The sequence below is a fragment of the Ictalurus furcatus genome, chromosome 21, assembly GCF_023375685.1.
Source record: "Ictalurus furcatus strain D&B chromosome 21, Billie_1.0, whole genome shotgun sequence".
NCBI lineage: Eukaryota > Metazoa > Chordata > Actinopteri > Siluriformes > Ictaluridae > Ictalurus > Ictalurus furcatus.
In genome coordinates, this window is record NC_071275.1 from 864,998 (window position 1) to 881,684 (window position 16,687).

At 39.6% G+C, this 16,687-nt stretch overlaps 1 protein-coding gene across 1 annotated transcript; it reads right to left on the reverse strand.

Moving 5' to 3' along the window:
- Positions 1 to 1,644: 1,644 nt before the first annotated feature.
- Positions 1,645 to 10,087, reverse strand: prdm2b (PR domain containing 2, with ZNF domain b). The gene is made up of 4 exons (XM_053653302.1): positions 9,944 to 10,087; positions 7,661 to 7,774; positions 2,940 to 7,474; positions 1,645 to 2,690 (listed from the first exon to the last, which is right to left on the reverse strand). Exons 2-4 carry the CDS (start codon positions 7,677 to 7,679, stop codon positions 2,673 to 2,675), a joined length of 4,572 nt encoding a protein of 1,523 aa, XP_053509277.1. The 5' UTR covers positions 7,680 to 7,774; positions 9,944 to 10,087; the 3' UTR covers positions 1,645 to 2,672.
- Positions 10,088 to 16,687: the final 6,600 nt, after the last annotated feature.

Below are 16,687 nucleotides of genomic sequence, written 5' to 3' on the forward strand. Positions count from 1 at the left end.
CACACCTGATTGTCATCCCATTGATTGAAAACATCTGACCCTAATTTCACCTTCAGATTAAATGCTAATCCTAGAGGTTCACATACTTTTGCTGCTCAAATAAATGTAATATTGGATCATTTTCCTCAATAAATAATTGACCAAATATATTTTTGTCTCATTTATTTAATTGGGTTATCTTTGTCTACTCTTAGGACTAGTGTGAAAATTTGATAATGTTTTATGTCATATTTATGCAGATATATAGAAAATTCTAAAGGGTTCGCCAACTTTCAAGCACCACTGTAGATATAGATATATAGATAGCAGGTCACGGTGGCTTAGTGGCCAGCACATTTGCTTCACACCTCCGGGGTTGGGGGCTCGATTCCCGATTCCGCCTTGTGTGCACTGAGTTTGCATGTTCTCCACGTGCTTCAGGGGTTTACTCTGGGTACGTTTCCTCCCCCAGTCCAAACACGTGTTGTAGGCTGACTGGCGTTTCCAAATTGTTCGTAGTGTGTGAACGTGTGTGCATTTGTGTCCTGTGATGGGTTGGCACCAGGGTGTCCCTCACCTTGTGCCCCAAGTCCCCTGGGATAGGCTTCAGGTTTGCAACCCTGTGTAGGATAAGCAGTACAGAAAATTAATAGATGGATGGATGGAGATATATGCCCAAATGTTTCTGGAATTGTTTATAAACAAAACTTTTTTAAAAACCAGTGTTATAAAACTTACAGCAATTCTCCTTTAATTCCCTTCAAAGTACTCTCATTGTGATGCAATACACTTGTCCCAGCATTTCTCCCATTCCTGGAAATATTTCCTTAATCATCTTTTGTCATGTGTAGACCATCCTGGGGTTTTTTTCAGGATTTTTTCCACAGTGGCAAATTTTTTCCCCCTTCAGTCTTATTTTTAATTTCGGGAACAAAAAGAAGTCGCAAGGAGCGAGATTTGATGAATACAGTGCATGTGCAGCAATAACCACATTGTATCTGTTTAAAAACTTCTTGGTTGACAACTCAGTGTGTGCAGGTGCACTGTCACGGTGCAAGATCCAGTTCTGGGAGAACCACTTCTCTGGATTTTTTCCTGATGCTTTCCTGTAGATGCCCAAGTACTTCAACGTAAAATCATTTATGCCAGGGGTAGACTGGCAACAAAAGCAGCCCAGGAATTTGCTGTCAAGTGGCCCCAATTTGATACACCAAATTGAACTGACACAATATGTTTCTCAATCAACAAATCATTAATTTAAAAAAAAAAAAAGATGAATTTTTTTCTACAGGTTTTCCTCCCCATGTTTGTGTGTACAGAAAGCAAAAATGAATATATTAAAGTTAATGAATTAATGTAATGATCACCTGACACCTAATTTGACTTCACTGCAGCTAAGATAAACTATTGAATATTTGTATATAGGCTATGTAATGCCAGAGTTTTGAAAAAAAATACCAGCCATCACAAGACCGGCCCACCAGGAAAATTTCCGAAATTGCAATGGCCATCTCGCGCCTGATTTACGCCACATTTTATGTACGTGTGTGTGTTTTGTTTCTTCTTATATGTGCTTTTTCTGATCTAGCTAGCCAACAAGGTTGAGTAAAAGTTCATTTAAAAATTCCAAAACAACAGTATAACTCACATTGGATTTACATATCATATAATGTTATTGATTGGTTTATTTTAATCTATAGGATGAAGCAATACCAAGACTATCAAAACTAATTTTGCAACCCAGAATTTCAATAATTTTAAATGATATGCATATGAAGGGAGAAAGTGATCATAAGGAGTCAACTGGCAGACAATTCCATTATGGCACTATTTTAATGTCCTCCTGTGTGAGAAAACTGTAAGGAGATTGCTTCCAGTTAAAACAGTGTTTTGCGCAATTGTATTTTAGTGTAATTTTAATGGCCAGCAGTCCTGCTGTAAATGCTACAGATTATAAAAGGTACAGACGAAACCACAATGCCTGGTTCAGCAAGGTAATATCACAAACATACATACATCATACCATTATCACTCATTCTGACTGTATCAAACAGCATGTTTCATTACTTTGTTCACAAAAGAGAGAAGGAAAAGGACAAAACACCTCTCTAAAATGTGAGAGCTTCATTTTAACAAATATTGCATTCCCTATGGAGTATTACATTAAATATTCACATATATTCTTCTCCATTTGCAGCGATAAAAGTAGAGCAGGACACAATAGAGTATTGACAAGTGTCACTCAAGCTATATTGTTTACACAAAACATGCAATAAGAATTCTAAAATCTCACAGAACACAAGGACAAAAATGTATGAAGTAACAAATGGTTGTATTAAGTGATAATTGTATTAAGGATTGCCTTTTTGCAATATAATCAGCCATCATTATTAATGGAACCACAGGGCCCCTTATTTATCAAGTAATATTACTTTTGAGATACATATATATATACATACATACATACATACATACAAACATGAAATCCACATAGGTGAAATCCACATAGGCTCATTTACCAAAGTGCATTAACAGCATGCTTCTATCAGCAAAACAGAAGCATACAATGGTAGGTAAGGCTCCTGATCTCAGATATAATATCTAATCAGTCCAATACTCCAAATTGATCACATTGTGTTCACCAGCACAACAGCAGCAGTCTTTCCTCAGGTGTCTTTATAAAATCCACTCAGCTAACTTAAACAGGATTCCTGTGATAAAGAAAATTGGGGGAAAACAAAAAAAGATAAATAATTAATCTTTTGAACATTTTTCAATAAAAGATTTCCAGCATCCATGTTACTGTCAATGACTAGTAGCAGTAAAAAAAAAAAATATTATGGATGAGGAAACCACTTGCCTGAATAGTGAAACATCTTCATGATTACAAAATACTGTTCAACAAGTTTGCTAGCCTTGATTTAATACTAATAAATATGTTAAGTTACTTTTCTGGGCACCTTATGTTCTCCATGTACAGGTTCACTAAATGGTGGATCCTCAGTCTTCACTTCCTCAGCTGGTGCAGCACTTGCCATCTGCAGACTGCGTGTCACTGGGCCACCTACTCTTTCCCGCATTCTCTTTAAGAAACGCTTTTCTTTTTTAGGTTGTAGTTGTGGTTTTGTCTCAGCCTCATTTTTGAGAGCCATATTTTTCCCACCACATTGCATTTTTGCAACTGGCTGTGATGCAAGAGTCAGTGATGAGGTCAGAACTGAAGGTTGAGGCTTACTCTTTCTGCCTTTCTTGCTCTTGGGGTCTGAGAGGTCTTTGTTTGAGGCTGGTCTTTTGACATATATCTGAGGGTTCCCTGGTTTACCATTGCTACCTGATGTAACTTCACCTTCTAAAAACTCTGAGCTCCGGGTCCTTGTTTTCCCTAATGGCTTCACAGTCAGGCCCAAGTTACCTTTGATTTCAGAGTCTGTTGCTCGACTTCGGAGTTTCATGTTTTTATTCTGAGGCATTAGGGTTCCTTTCTTTTTTGTAGCAACTGGTTTCTGAGGACAACTGCATGCAACGTGCTTTGCAAGGCTGGCAGCATATGTAAATTCCCGACTGCAGTACGGACATGCTTGCACCTCTTGCTCTTCCTCCGGAATGGAGGCTTTCTTTACAGAAGTAGCAGCCTTGTTCTTCTGAGATATAGCCTTCTGGACAAGCTGGTTTTTCTTCTTATTCAGGGCAGACATCTTCATCTTGGTGGGTACCTCCTGGTTGAAGTTGAGCCTTTTGGGTTGGCCCATCCTACGTAAGGCATTCTGTCCCCCAATGGCTGGTGCTATAGGTGAGACAACACCATTCTGAGGCTGATTCACTATCTGCCTGAGAGGAATAGGGTTCTTTTTTGGTGTGTATCGTCTCTTATCGCTTGCACTAGCACAAGCCAAAATATGTTTGTGGAGCTCAGGCATGTTGTCAAAGCTATTGCCACATTTGGTACACCTGATTGCTGTGCTGAATGTCTGTGGTATATTGTGGGTGGTGAAGTTAGTTGCAGAGGCTACAGTGGCAGCAGGTGTTCGGTTGTGGTAGGGAAATGGGGGAGGCCTAAAGCTGGGGTAGTGTTGATTGATGCCAAGGCGTACATCTGGGCATTTGGGTTTTCCAGCTTCAGAGGCCATAATCTTTATTGTAGTGTACAGCTCTTCTGTGGGGTCCTCTTGTTCATCTCCATCACTCTCTTCTTTAACACTACTACAGTTCAATAATTCACATGAGTCCTGAGGGGCAACATCTACAGTTGTGTCAGGGATTGAATGTAAAGAATTTCTCTCCATATTCACCTGAGCAGGATCTGTGTAATTCTGAGCCCTGAGCTTGCCATTTTCGACCATGGTGTGAGCATGACTCTGACCAGGATGCAGGTCACTCTGGTGCTGCTGGAGGTTGCAGAGGAAAGCAAATTCTTTGGCACAGATTGTGCAACAGTAAATTCTCCCAACTCCATGGAGAGAGGAACGATGCTCCAAAAGAGCTGCAGCATTTTGAAATAACTGCACACAAAACTCACACTTAAAAGGCCATTCTAGAGCGTGATACATGATATGGTTGCCAAGTTGTTTAATAGAGTGAAACGGTTCCTTACAGACATTACATACAAAATTTTTTGTAAACATGTCCTGTTCTAAGGTGTCTGCTCCATCTGGTATATTTTTTGGTATTCTGGAAACTCCATCATCAGTGGTTGTGCTTTCAATTGTATCTTCATTCATATGCTTATCAGTAACTAGTGCATCATCAGCTAAAGGTTCTACATTAGAATTTGCCACTACATTGAGAGACGATGAAAGTGAGTCCAGATTTGGAGCTAAGTGCACAGGAAAGTAAGAGGATTGTAGATTTTGACACACACCAGTTGCAATATTGTGGTCTTGATGGGAAGGTCCATCAAAGGAAGTACACTCAATGGCTTTGGAGTCAATATTCTTTTTATGCAAAGAAATAACATTGTTTGCATTTTTTAGCAAATTTAAGTCAGGATCTGAGATTGAGCCCTTAAGTAGTGTTTCAGTTTTGGGACAGGGATCTGCATTACAATGACTTATTGTGTTCTCAGGACTTTGAGGCAGTGCATCAGTTGTAGGAGATAACTGCTTAGCAGTTTGGTTTAAGTCTTTATCATCATCCAGACTTTTCATATCAAGGCATGTTTCTTTTACATTAGGGAATCCTGACATTTCATCTACCATATGATAAACAGGTTTGGGAGACAGTTTGGGAAAAGCAGTATCTGAAAACTGAGAAAGAAGTGGAGGTGAAGGGACTGTAGGCAGAACTGGAGGTGGGGGTGTAGAGGATGCCTGGCTAGAGGATGATGGGGAAGAAGGGTTCATAGTCACAGGGGTCAGGGAGGGTGGAGAGACAGATTCACAAGGTGGGTGTTCTGAGTTTGAACACACACTGGATGGAGACACGCCTGTAGCGCTGCCTGAGGACAAGTGAGTGTCTGGGCTTCCAAGAAAAGGTGAGCCCTCCTCTCCAGCTGAGCTTAAGCCAGAGTATTCATTCATTAATACTTTCTCCAACATACTGGTATTGGGCTTCTTTCGTTTGACATGTGACTGTAACAATATGCTTGCTTTTGTTTTGTGGTCAGGCACGCTCTTATGGTGGATGCTTAAATCCAGCACAGACTCACTAGGTCCTTTGCTTATGCTGCTAACTAGTTTACCAACAGTACCAGAAAGGTCGAGAGGCTGCTGATTGCAAGAACTACCTCCGCTTACCAAGACTGGCCAGTCCTTTTCAGACGGACTCATGCAGTCCCTCTGCTCTTTGCTGGATACACTCCAGGAATAGCTTGTGCAATGGCTTTCAACCTTTGGCACCATAAGGGCAAAGGAATCGCCTGTTTCAATGATTGAGCTATCCATGATTGCTGATGAGCTGTTCTGTACATGTGTAGGAGGAGAAGCAGTCCTTCTTTTAAATCTTCCTTGAGCAGCAGGCAAAGAGGATACGGAAAGTGGAGTAGTCAATTTATGGCTATCTGTAATTAAAGCAAGGGTCGGTTTCTGACTGTCCTGGGTCTGCAGAAGCTGTTTTAATTTGGGAGAAAGATAAATTGTTTTCTCTTTCTGAATGGCCAATGTCTCTGTGGGCTGTGGGAAGATGTTACCTCCCAAAGAAGGTGACTGTGAGGAAGTAGAAGATGAAGATGCAGTAGATGACATGGTATCAGGTTCTGTTTTCACAATGGGAAGGAGTGGTGGTGTAGAAGTTCTTCTTTTAGGAACAGACTGATCAATAACCGAAAGCTCTTTTACATGGCAAGGCTGTGTTTCAAGTTGGAGAGCTTGACTTATTTGAGTAGGATTCAAGATGACTGCATCAAGACCAAATAATGCTGAACTACTTGAATCAACCTCTATGACTTCACAGCTGCTGACTGTGCTTGTAGATAGGATCTTCCCATCAATGTAAAGGCTGAGATTCTCTGAGATGTTTTTGGAAACATCAACCATACTGTCCTCTCGCTCTCCCTCATCATCTGTGTCTACACTAGGCACATAGATTAGTGGAGGGCTATTATGTGGAGATGCCTCCTGGAGTATTGAGCTCTGACCATGTTGTAGCTGCTGGGATGGAATATCCTGTAGGAGTATTCCTTTCCTCCGGACTCCTTTTGGCATGAGATGACGTTCATGAATTCTCCGCTGATGCCTGCGCATGTTGGTGTGGGTGCCAAAAGCCTTGTTGCAATATTTACAAGGGTGCAGTTCTTTTGATTCCCCGTTCTCTTCTAAAACAAGAGACTGGTCTGGCTCAACTCCAGCATCTTTAGTTGAAGCATCTGAGCTTAGGTGAGGTGGACTGTTTTGAGAACTAATAATGGTGGGGCTTGGAAATGTCACACTACCAGAAATAGAAGAGTCTTTACACCCAGAAGGATTGAGGAGAAATGCTGTTCCTGCAAGAGACCCAGGTCTTTTCAGGCTTTTATTCCCATTTTCATGCCGTCTTTCATGCCGGCGCTTGCCTACCTGAGAACCAAAAGACTTGCCACAGTATCTGCATTTAAAGGTGAGGGTCTGGTGGTTTCTGATAGTGTGAGTGTTAATGTGATGCTCCAGGCTGTATTTGGTGGAGAACTGACATTCACAGTACTGACAATGGTAGTTGCCACCTCGCGCATCATCCTCAATGTCAGGATCCCCCTCTGCATCCAGCTTTGGAGATACTAAAGATGACACAGATGCTACTTCATGCAATGGACTCTCAGAACTCTCCTTGATAGGGTGGCCAAAACATGATTTTGGGTCAGGCTGTTCACTCCTATTTCCTGACTGTGACTCAGCAGAATACCCAAGGCTCCCAAGTGGCTGCAGTTCTCCTTGATCTGACTTCTCACTCTCCTCCTGCTCCAACACTGCCGTATGAACAGGAGACAGAGAAATGTCCCTGGTCTCTGTGGGGGATATACGTGAAGCTACAGTCTCCTGAGCTGGATCTGAAGACACAGAGGGTCTCTCTTCCTCTGTATTTATTCCTGACAAAAGTAATTACAGGCAGCATTTTAGCAAGCAACCTTTGTAATCACTGACTAATGTGCCTAAAACTTTTGATATGCCATTTCCACTTAGACTTATAAACAAATATTAAATATATAATCTTTGTTAAATGCAGTTACAGAAAGAGTGAACTATTTACTCAATTTAGGCAAAAAATAACCAACCTTTATCTGAATCACGCATCTCTGTGAATATAGGTCTTCTTGTGCTCAATGGCTGATGCAAAGATAATCTTCCCAAACCAGCCTGTCTGGCTTTTTCCAATAGCTTTGTTCTTGCTGTAGAGAGAAAAGCACTGAATCGTTCAATAAACAACAATTTTCAAAACAAAAACTACACTGAAGCCAGCTAAACATTCATATTGTAGATGACAGGGATCAGATGAATATGGTCATTATTTAGATTATTATTCCAAAATGTGCTGAACTATGATGTGCATCTTCTGATTTTCATGAAAAAATCTCCATCTCAGCGTATACTATGCAACAACAAGTAGCAGCAACAAAAACCTGTAAGGCCACATAAAAGCACTGTAAGAAAAGGTCCACACCGCTTTCAAAAATACCGGTCATAAAACAGCTTTAGGACAACAGTGGTGTCACAATGAGAAGGTCATCAAGCAGCATCCTATTCAAAGCCTGATCCACACAGACGTAATCAACATGGTCATCTTAAATATCTAAACTCTAATATTTCTGTGCTGCCAATGTATTCTCTAAGGATAATGCTCCAATGTTTTGACAATATTTTTAGGAAGGTTTTTGGAACTCAGGAGCAAATTTATTTTGGTCCATTGCACCATTGTGTTCATGAGGGTTCTTACCTCTTCCTCATGTTTATTAAAAATAAATAAATAAAAATTAAAAAACCAAAAAGACTCCTAAAGAGCAATTTAAAAAAAAGGGTGCATGAAAGGGAACACATGAAATGTAAGCTATAATTAAAAAATAAAGTAATGTCTAACGACAACCAATTTACCACCACAGTATCTTGGGTTTTAGATAAAATAAATTTCTGAAAGCCTACTAATGCAGTCTTTAATACTACTTAAAGAAGACTTGTATGAAGAAAGTAACATGAAACAATAATTATAGCATGCTGTCAGGACTGAGCTAAAATTAAATCCCAAAATAAAACAAAGCAGCATTTACTCATCTTTCGACACATCATCCTCAAAATGTGTGAAACTATCATTCAGATAATTTTTTAAAAAGCCTGCTTTTCCCTCTCCATTCATGGGCCTAACAGCATTTTCCTCCACCTCATATTTACAGGGTGGTCCAAATACCCTAATCTAGTCTTCTACATGTTACAGAACACCACCATTGTTCTGGTAAATAGGCCGGTAAATGCAGCACCAAGACTTCTAAAGAGCAATTTAAAAAATATATACATATATAAAATATATGAAAGTATAGTATATTAAATATAGATACATGTAACATTATAATGTGTATATATATATAAAAAATATATGAAAGTATCAGATCATAATATAATAGCATTTCACACGTTTTTCTTTTCTTCTTTCTTTTCGGCCACGGGAGAGAAATTTGCTTGTATGTATGGCTCAATCAGATCTTTTAAAGTAAACCGCATGCAATATTAAACAAATCTTTAATTGTAGTTAGATATATCCATTAATGTTTCAGCATTAGATTCCATACTCCAGTGTGTCCTGTACATGCACAGGTAGGTTCAGAATGTTACTGTATCCTAGCTTGTTTCAGGAGTTTGACGCCTAGCCAACTTTTTGAAACTTAAGTAAATATAACTCTGTTTATATAATTTGTTATCACGATCGTTTTTATTTGTTTTCCGAGACATCCTTCTGAATGCGACCTGTTGCCTAAAAGGTGATTCGTGACTATGTAGCTCCCGAAGTTAGTTAGCGTAGTTACTACAAAACCAGCGAATGTGGTAATAATCCTACACGACGAAGAAAAGAAGGTAAGGTCGTTTTTTTTGTTGTTGTTTTTTTTTCTTTCGATCAGTTATCGCGACATGTGCGGTTATAGCACATAAGAGCAATCTCATGAGTTTTGCGTGATCATTTCGCTAACACATCTTATTAACAGCTGAAGGAAGGTCACTCGGTGCTCTACAAGTACAAATCGGAGCCCTTATTTAACAAAGCTGGCGAGGTAACTTAAACTAGCCACCCTACCGGCCCGAGACAGATTAGATCCCTAGCCATATGTAGTTATTAAGATATACCTGAAATATACTTATTGTTTATTGATGTTAGTAATCTCTCTCGGTGAAGATCATAGGATGCACCCATACGATTAGCTCAGCAATGCTATCGAGTTAGCTGACGTTTGCGACTTCTCAGTTCGCACTTGACAAAATACAAAGTTTGGGTGTTTGTCCCGGATTCTCCTTCAGCTGTTTGCAGTAATCAAGAGTGCAGTATTGATTATAGCGCGGGAATAGATATATTTTACCTCGCTTTGCTCTTGGTGAATTTTTCTTGTGAAAGTTGTGGCTCCTTTTCTTCCTCTTATGCAGCTGCTATCTCTGGGTTGTCTTCTCCATTGTACCACACAAGCAGTTCTTCGTCCTGCGCGATTGGCTTCAGGGAGCAACGTCATGGACAACAACCAATGACAGGATAGCTTGTTAGTTAGTACAGTGGAATACCACACGGGCCTTGACGCACTGTCAAGCGACTAGTTTAAGAGCTTATCTTTAGCTGCGAAATGAAAGAGCAATAATTTTGTTTTTCCCCCTCTCGTGATATTTCTTACATTTATAGGTATACCCAACATCTGTGTCAATAACCCATATTTGCAAATAATGTAATAAGAAAAATACTTCGTATTAATTACTGCATTATAAGGCAAGCTGATTAAAAGTTTATTTATTACACGTTGTAATAAATAGCTCTGTTGATTTCCAGAGGAAACAGATTCTGCTCTTCAGATGAGCATGCCCAGTTCACATATTGCATCCAGTTTCCTTTCATCGGGTCTGTGGCATCCATACCTAAATATACCTAAAGGAGAAACAAAATCATCATTGTTGTTGTTGTCGTCGTCGTCATCATCAGTAACTGCTTTCTAATGTTTAGGTTAGCCATGGCTCTAGAGCCTATCTCAAGAACATTAGGCACAGGAAAGGAAAATTCACCCCAGATGGAATGCCAGTCTACTGCAAGGCACCATGGACACACACATTTACACACTCATTCTCACCTATGGGCTATTTAGCATAGCCAATCCACCTAGCTGCATACTTTTGGTCTGTGGGAGGAAACCAGAGAACCAAGAGGAAACCTACATGAACACAGGGAACCTGTGAGCTGATAACACTACCCACTGCACTACCTTGCTGACCAGTGAACAAAATGTCTTACTTATTAGATAGTGAATAGTACCAAGTACAACATGAATTAATTCAATAACATGGAGTAATTTTAAAGAAAATGTTCAACCTAATCTGTGTCCCTCCCTGAGCTGTTTACTCAAAACTCACTCACATTTATCACCATGCTCATTGTCACAGTGTACATTCCACCCAGCACTAACGCAAGGGAAGTGCTAAGCGAACTCTACGGGCTATCGGTGATCTACAGACAGTGCACCACACCAGATTTTTCATTGTCGCCAGAGTTTTTAACCACATGAAGCTGAAATCGGTGCTGCCGAATTCTACCAGCATGTTGATTTCGCAACCCCTCCCCCCCTTGGCTACACAGACCACATCTCTGTTATGCTAATCTCAGCGTACAGACTACTTCTGAAACATGCCAAACCGATTCTGAAACAGGTGAGAACTTGATCCGAGGGAGTGTTGTATATAAAATATACATGAAATAAACACGAGGGAGACCTAGTATGAGTAATATGTAATCTTATTGAGAATTCACTGGGTTGGTGGACTGTATGAACAGATGTTCACCTAAGACACACACACACACACACACACACACACACACACACACACACACACACAGAGGCCTGGTGTGTATGCAGAAAACAGAAATTAATCTGTTTCATATTCTGTTTCATATTCTGTTTCATGAAAAACTCTTATAGTGTAATGTACATGCAAGCACTACAAACAAAAAAAGAAATGTAGAACAAACATAAAATTTACTCATAATGTTGAGATGGTGTGTTTGAAAGTGTCCGTTCTCTACGAAAATCCAGTCACAGTGACACAGACAAGGTCAGGTTATTGTTAAAGAGTGAAACAAAAAATATATTTTGGAGCCAAGCTGCACCTGAAAGATAAGGGTTAACATACGTTATGGTGTTCTGGGACAGCTAACTCTAAACATATGGGTGTCTGGGTCATCCTGACCCTAAGAAAACCGTATAAATAGAAGAGCTTCAGCTCTGGTTTTTAAGATCGCATTTTGGGACGTCTCAAACTGTGGGGATCTCGTGTGGCGAAACAGAACGAATAAACCTGGACCCTTGCTTCTTCTCACTCACGGCTGGTGTCTTATTTTTCTTGCTCCAATTGAATATGTGAGTATCTGTTTCTATGTTAAGTGTCTTCAGGTAATAGGCAAAATTTGAGCCAGCAGGAGCCATCTCTGCACTTCAGGACCGTTTGTAGCACACAGACTGGAATATGTTCAGAGAGGCTGCAACATAACACAACACCACAGACTTGGAGGAATACACAGCATCAGAGACTCGCTACATCAGCAAGTGTATAGATGATGTAACCTCCTCCACAACAAACGCAAAACATAAACCGTGGATGACTGCAAAAGTGTGCTCGCTGCTGAAAACACAAGACACTACCTTCAGGTCTGAAGACAAGGCAGCCCAGCACTGCAAGGGTCAATCTGTCCCGGGCAACTACACAGAAACAATCCACAGTCACTTCATAAACACCAAGGACACATGGCACATGTGGCAAGGCATTCAGGCCATCACAGACTACAAAGCTACACCACCTGTGATCAATTTCTATGCACGGTTCGAAGCATAGAGCTACATGCCAGCATGGAAGACCACCCCAACTCCCACTGACCAAGTACTTTGTCTGTCTGCAGTAAATGTCAGGAAAACTCTGTCCACAGTTAAGCTAGGGAAAGCTGCAGGTCCTGACAACATACCTGGATGGGTGCTCAGGGAATGTGCTGATCAGCTTGCAGATGTCCTCGCAGACATCTTCAACATTTCCTTGTGCCAAGCAGTCATCCCTGTGTGCATCCTCAGCAGCAGAATGTAACTTCCAATTGATGAGAACTCCAAACAGAAGTAGGGCATCAGGATGGATCAGGTAGATCTGGAGAGCAGAAGAGGTTAGGATCAGTGGTATCTTAGGAGTATCATATGTAGCTTGACAGAAAGAGAGCAGGAGAGAGAGAGAAATAAATTATTAGATATGCTTATTGCCCTCTAATGGTTAAGGACAATGTACTTTGCGTGAGTGCAAGCAGGGACTCTGGCAAGACTAGCTATGACAACATAACTAAAAGGGAGAGCCAGAAGGGAAGAAAGACATGAAAGCACCCTGGGACATAAGGCGGTCAGCTAGTCGACCATCAACAAACCTGGGTAAATGCATGAAAGTGGGGGGTGACAGCATCCCAACATCCCAGTTCACCACAACACTCTATGCCTGTGAGCCCTCTAGATCTACTCCTTTACCTAAGAAAAAAACTATTCACAAAAAGCTTGATTAAACAAATATGTTTTCAGCCTGGATGTAAACACTGAGACTGTGTCTGAGTCCCGAACACTAATTGGAAGGGTGTTCCATAACTGTGGGGCTTTATAAGAGAAAGCTCTTCTCCCTGCTGTAGCCTTCACTATTCGAGGTACTAACAAATAGCCTGCACCTTTTGATCCAAGTAGGCATGGTGGATCATAAAAGACCAAAGTTCGCTCAGGTACTGTGGGGCGAGACTATTCAGTGCTTTATGGGTCAATAGTAGTATTTTATAATCAATGCAAAATTTTACTGAAAGCCAATTCAGTGTGGATAAGATCGGGGTGATGTGGTCTTACCTTCTGGTTCTAGTAAGGACTCTTGCTGCTGCATTCTGGACTAACTGGAGCTTGTCTATGCTCCTACTGGAACATCCAGACAGTAAGGCAGTACAATAATCCAACCTAGAGGTGACGAAAGCATGAACTAATATTTCTGCATCATGTAGTGACATTATATTTCTTATCTTAGCAATATTTTTGAGGTGAAAGAAGACTATCCTAGTAATATCATCTACATGAGCGTCAAATCAAAGACTGGAGTCAATAATCACACCAAGGTCTTTTACAGTGAACATGTTGAAACAGAAACTCCATCCAGAGGTACTATCAGAAAGCTTACTTATAGCTGCATGTAGTCCTAGTACAAGTACTTCTGTCTTATTAGAATTAAGTAAAAGGACATTAATAATCATCCAATGTCTAATGTCCTTTTAACATTCCTCAACTTTATTAAGCTAGTGTCTGGCATCTGGCTTTGCTGAGACATACAACTGTGTATCATCAGCATAACAGTGAAAGCTAATTCCATGTTTAGGAATAATTTGACCCAGAGGTAGCATATATAAAGAAAATACAGTGGGCCTAAAACAGAACCTTGCGGAACACCAATACTTTACCTCAGTATGCATAGAGAAGTCTCCAGTTACATCTACGAACTGATAGTGATCAGACAAATAAGACCTGAGCCAGGAGAGGGCTGTTCCCTTAATGCCAACAACATTTTCTAGTCTATCAAGGAGAATAGTATGATTAATTGTATCAAAAGCTGCACTAATGTCAAGCAACACAAGCAACAAGACACAACCTTCATCAGAGGCCAGTAGTAAGTCATTTACCACTTTAATCAGCACTGTCTCTGTGCTATGATGAGGCCTAAATCTTGACTGGTACATTTCATGAATGTTATTCCTATGTCGGTAGGAGCATTGCTGCTGTGTACAACGTTTTCTAAGATCTTGGAGATAAAGGGGAGTTTGATATTGGCCTATAGCTGGACAACTGACAGGGGTCGAGGTCAAGTTTTTTAATCAGGGGTTTGATAACTGCTAGTTTAAATGATTTAGGTACATCGCCAGTGCTAAGGGACGAATTTGTTATTTTTAGAAGAGGGTTGATAATTTCTGGAATAATCTGTTTAAAGAAACATGTAGGTAAGGGATCTAGTATACAAGTTGATGATTTTGATGAAGAAATTAATTGCATTAGTTCGGTCTCTCTAAGGGGAGTAAAACATTCTAATTGTTGATCTGATATTTCTATATTATTATCTACAGGATTAGTTATAAAACTGTCTGGTTTTAAATTAATAGTCTGAATTTTTTGTCTAATATTTAAAATTTTGCCAATAAAAAAAATTAATGAAATCATTGCTGGTATATAATGATTGTGTGCAAGTTTCTGTGGTGATTATAATCCTAGTTAATTTTGCTACAGTATTGAATAAGAATCTAGGATTATTTTTGTTATCTTCAATTACAGTGGAGAGAGAGACTGATCTAGCAGCACTAAGAGATTTTCTGTAGTTCAGGAAGCTCTCCTTCCATGCTGAAATACTACCAATTTGGTTTGACGCCATTTACATTCTAATTGTCGAGTGGTCTGTTTTAAGGTGCATGTGTGATCATTATACCAGGGTGCTAGCTTTTTTTCTCTAATTATTCTTTTGTAAGTGGAGCTACCTTATTTAGTGTGTAGCAGAACGTTGACTGTAAGCATTCAGTCGCCTGATCAAGTTCTTTGGGTTCAGAAGGTGATCCAATCATAGTTGATATCTCTGGGAGGTTATTGATAAAACTCTGTGCAGTAGCTGACGTGAATGTACGTTTGATGTGGTAGCGTGGCAAGGTGCATATATTATGATCAATACGCAATTTAAACGAGATGAGATAATGATCTGAGATAGCTTCAGACTGCGGAATTGTGATTATATTTTCTATATTTATTCCGTATGTTAGTATCAGGTCAAGAGTGTGACCACCACTATGAGTGGGTCCTATTAAATTCTGATTGACCCCTACTGAATCTTGAACAGACACAACTGCTGTTCTCAGAGGGTCTTCTGGGTTATCAAAATGAATATTAAAGTCGCCAACAATTAATGAGAAACAATCTAACAGTCTAGAGAAACAATCAGGTTTGAGTAAATTCAGTAAATTGCTGTAAATTCAGCAAGGAATTCAGAATATGGCCCTGGGGGTCTGTAAATAATAATTAGTGGAATTGATTCGGTTGACTTATTTTTTGTGGCTACATATGTTATACTAGTATGAAGAACTTCAAAGGAGTTGAATTCATGACTAGCTTTTTGTATGATACCTAGATTATCATTATAAATGTGTGCGACACCTCCTCTGTCAGTTGCTGATGTATATAACTGTATCCGGGAGGACTGGCTTCATTAATGCTGTGTAGGGTAAGTGTACCCATTAAGCCCACCAAAATCTGAGTTTAGGTGTTTTCTCATAAATATTGAAATGGTTTATAAGAAAAATCATTTGTTAAAATGCAAGATTTATCTCTCGTTTGAAAACGTATTAATTAGTTGATGTACATTTTAGAATATAAAATTAAGATATTTTATTATTAAAGTCAGAAGTCTGGCATGGGCTTAATTGGTACTTTGGCACCATTTAAGCCTGTGTATGTTCCAAAGAAGCCCACTTCATGATTGATTCACAAAATATAAAAATGTATTGATTTTATAGAAGTAAAACATCAATATATTTATTCAGTTACAGGGAATTATTTTTAAAATTCCTTTTACTAATGTTTGCTAGTGCTCATCACCTGTACCAATAACATTCAACATGAAAAACATACAGTATGCAAAGAAGAACACTTCATGAACAAAGAATGCAACCATTTGCAATAATTATTGTTTTGTTATTGCGCTGATTTAACTGATTTAAGTTTCTGTTTGTTGAGGTTCTCTACTTCATTGTGGTTTGTCAGGTAAAAAGGGCCAGCACCCTACAGGTTTGCCCTGCAAAGGATAGACCTGTGCTCTACATCTTCAATCTTCTCCTGTAAAGGGAGATGGTAAGTGTTGTTTGAGCCTCTGTCAAGGAACTTCATGACATATGACATCTCTCCATTTAGTGGGGAGGATTCATATTCTCGCTGAAAACAAATTATACACATTAGCAGACATCTATTATATAATGGTGCTACACAGTGTGTAATTAGTAGGCCTATCCAAATATATTTGTAAATTAAGGTAGTAAGTAAGGTAAG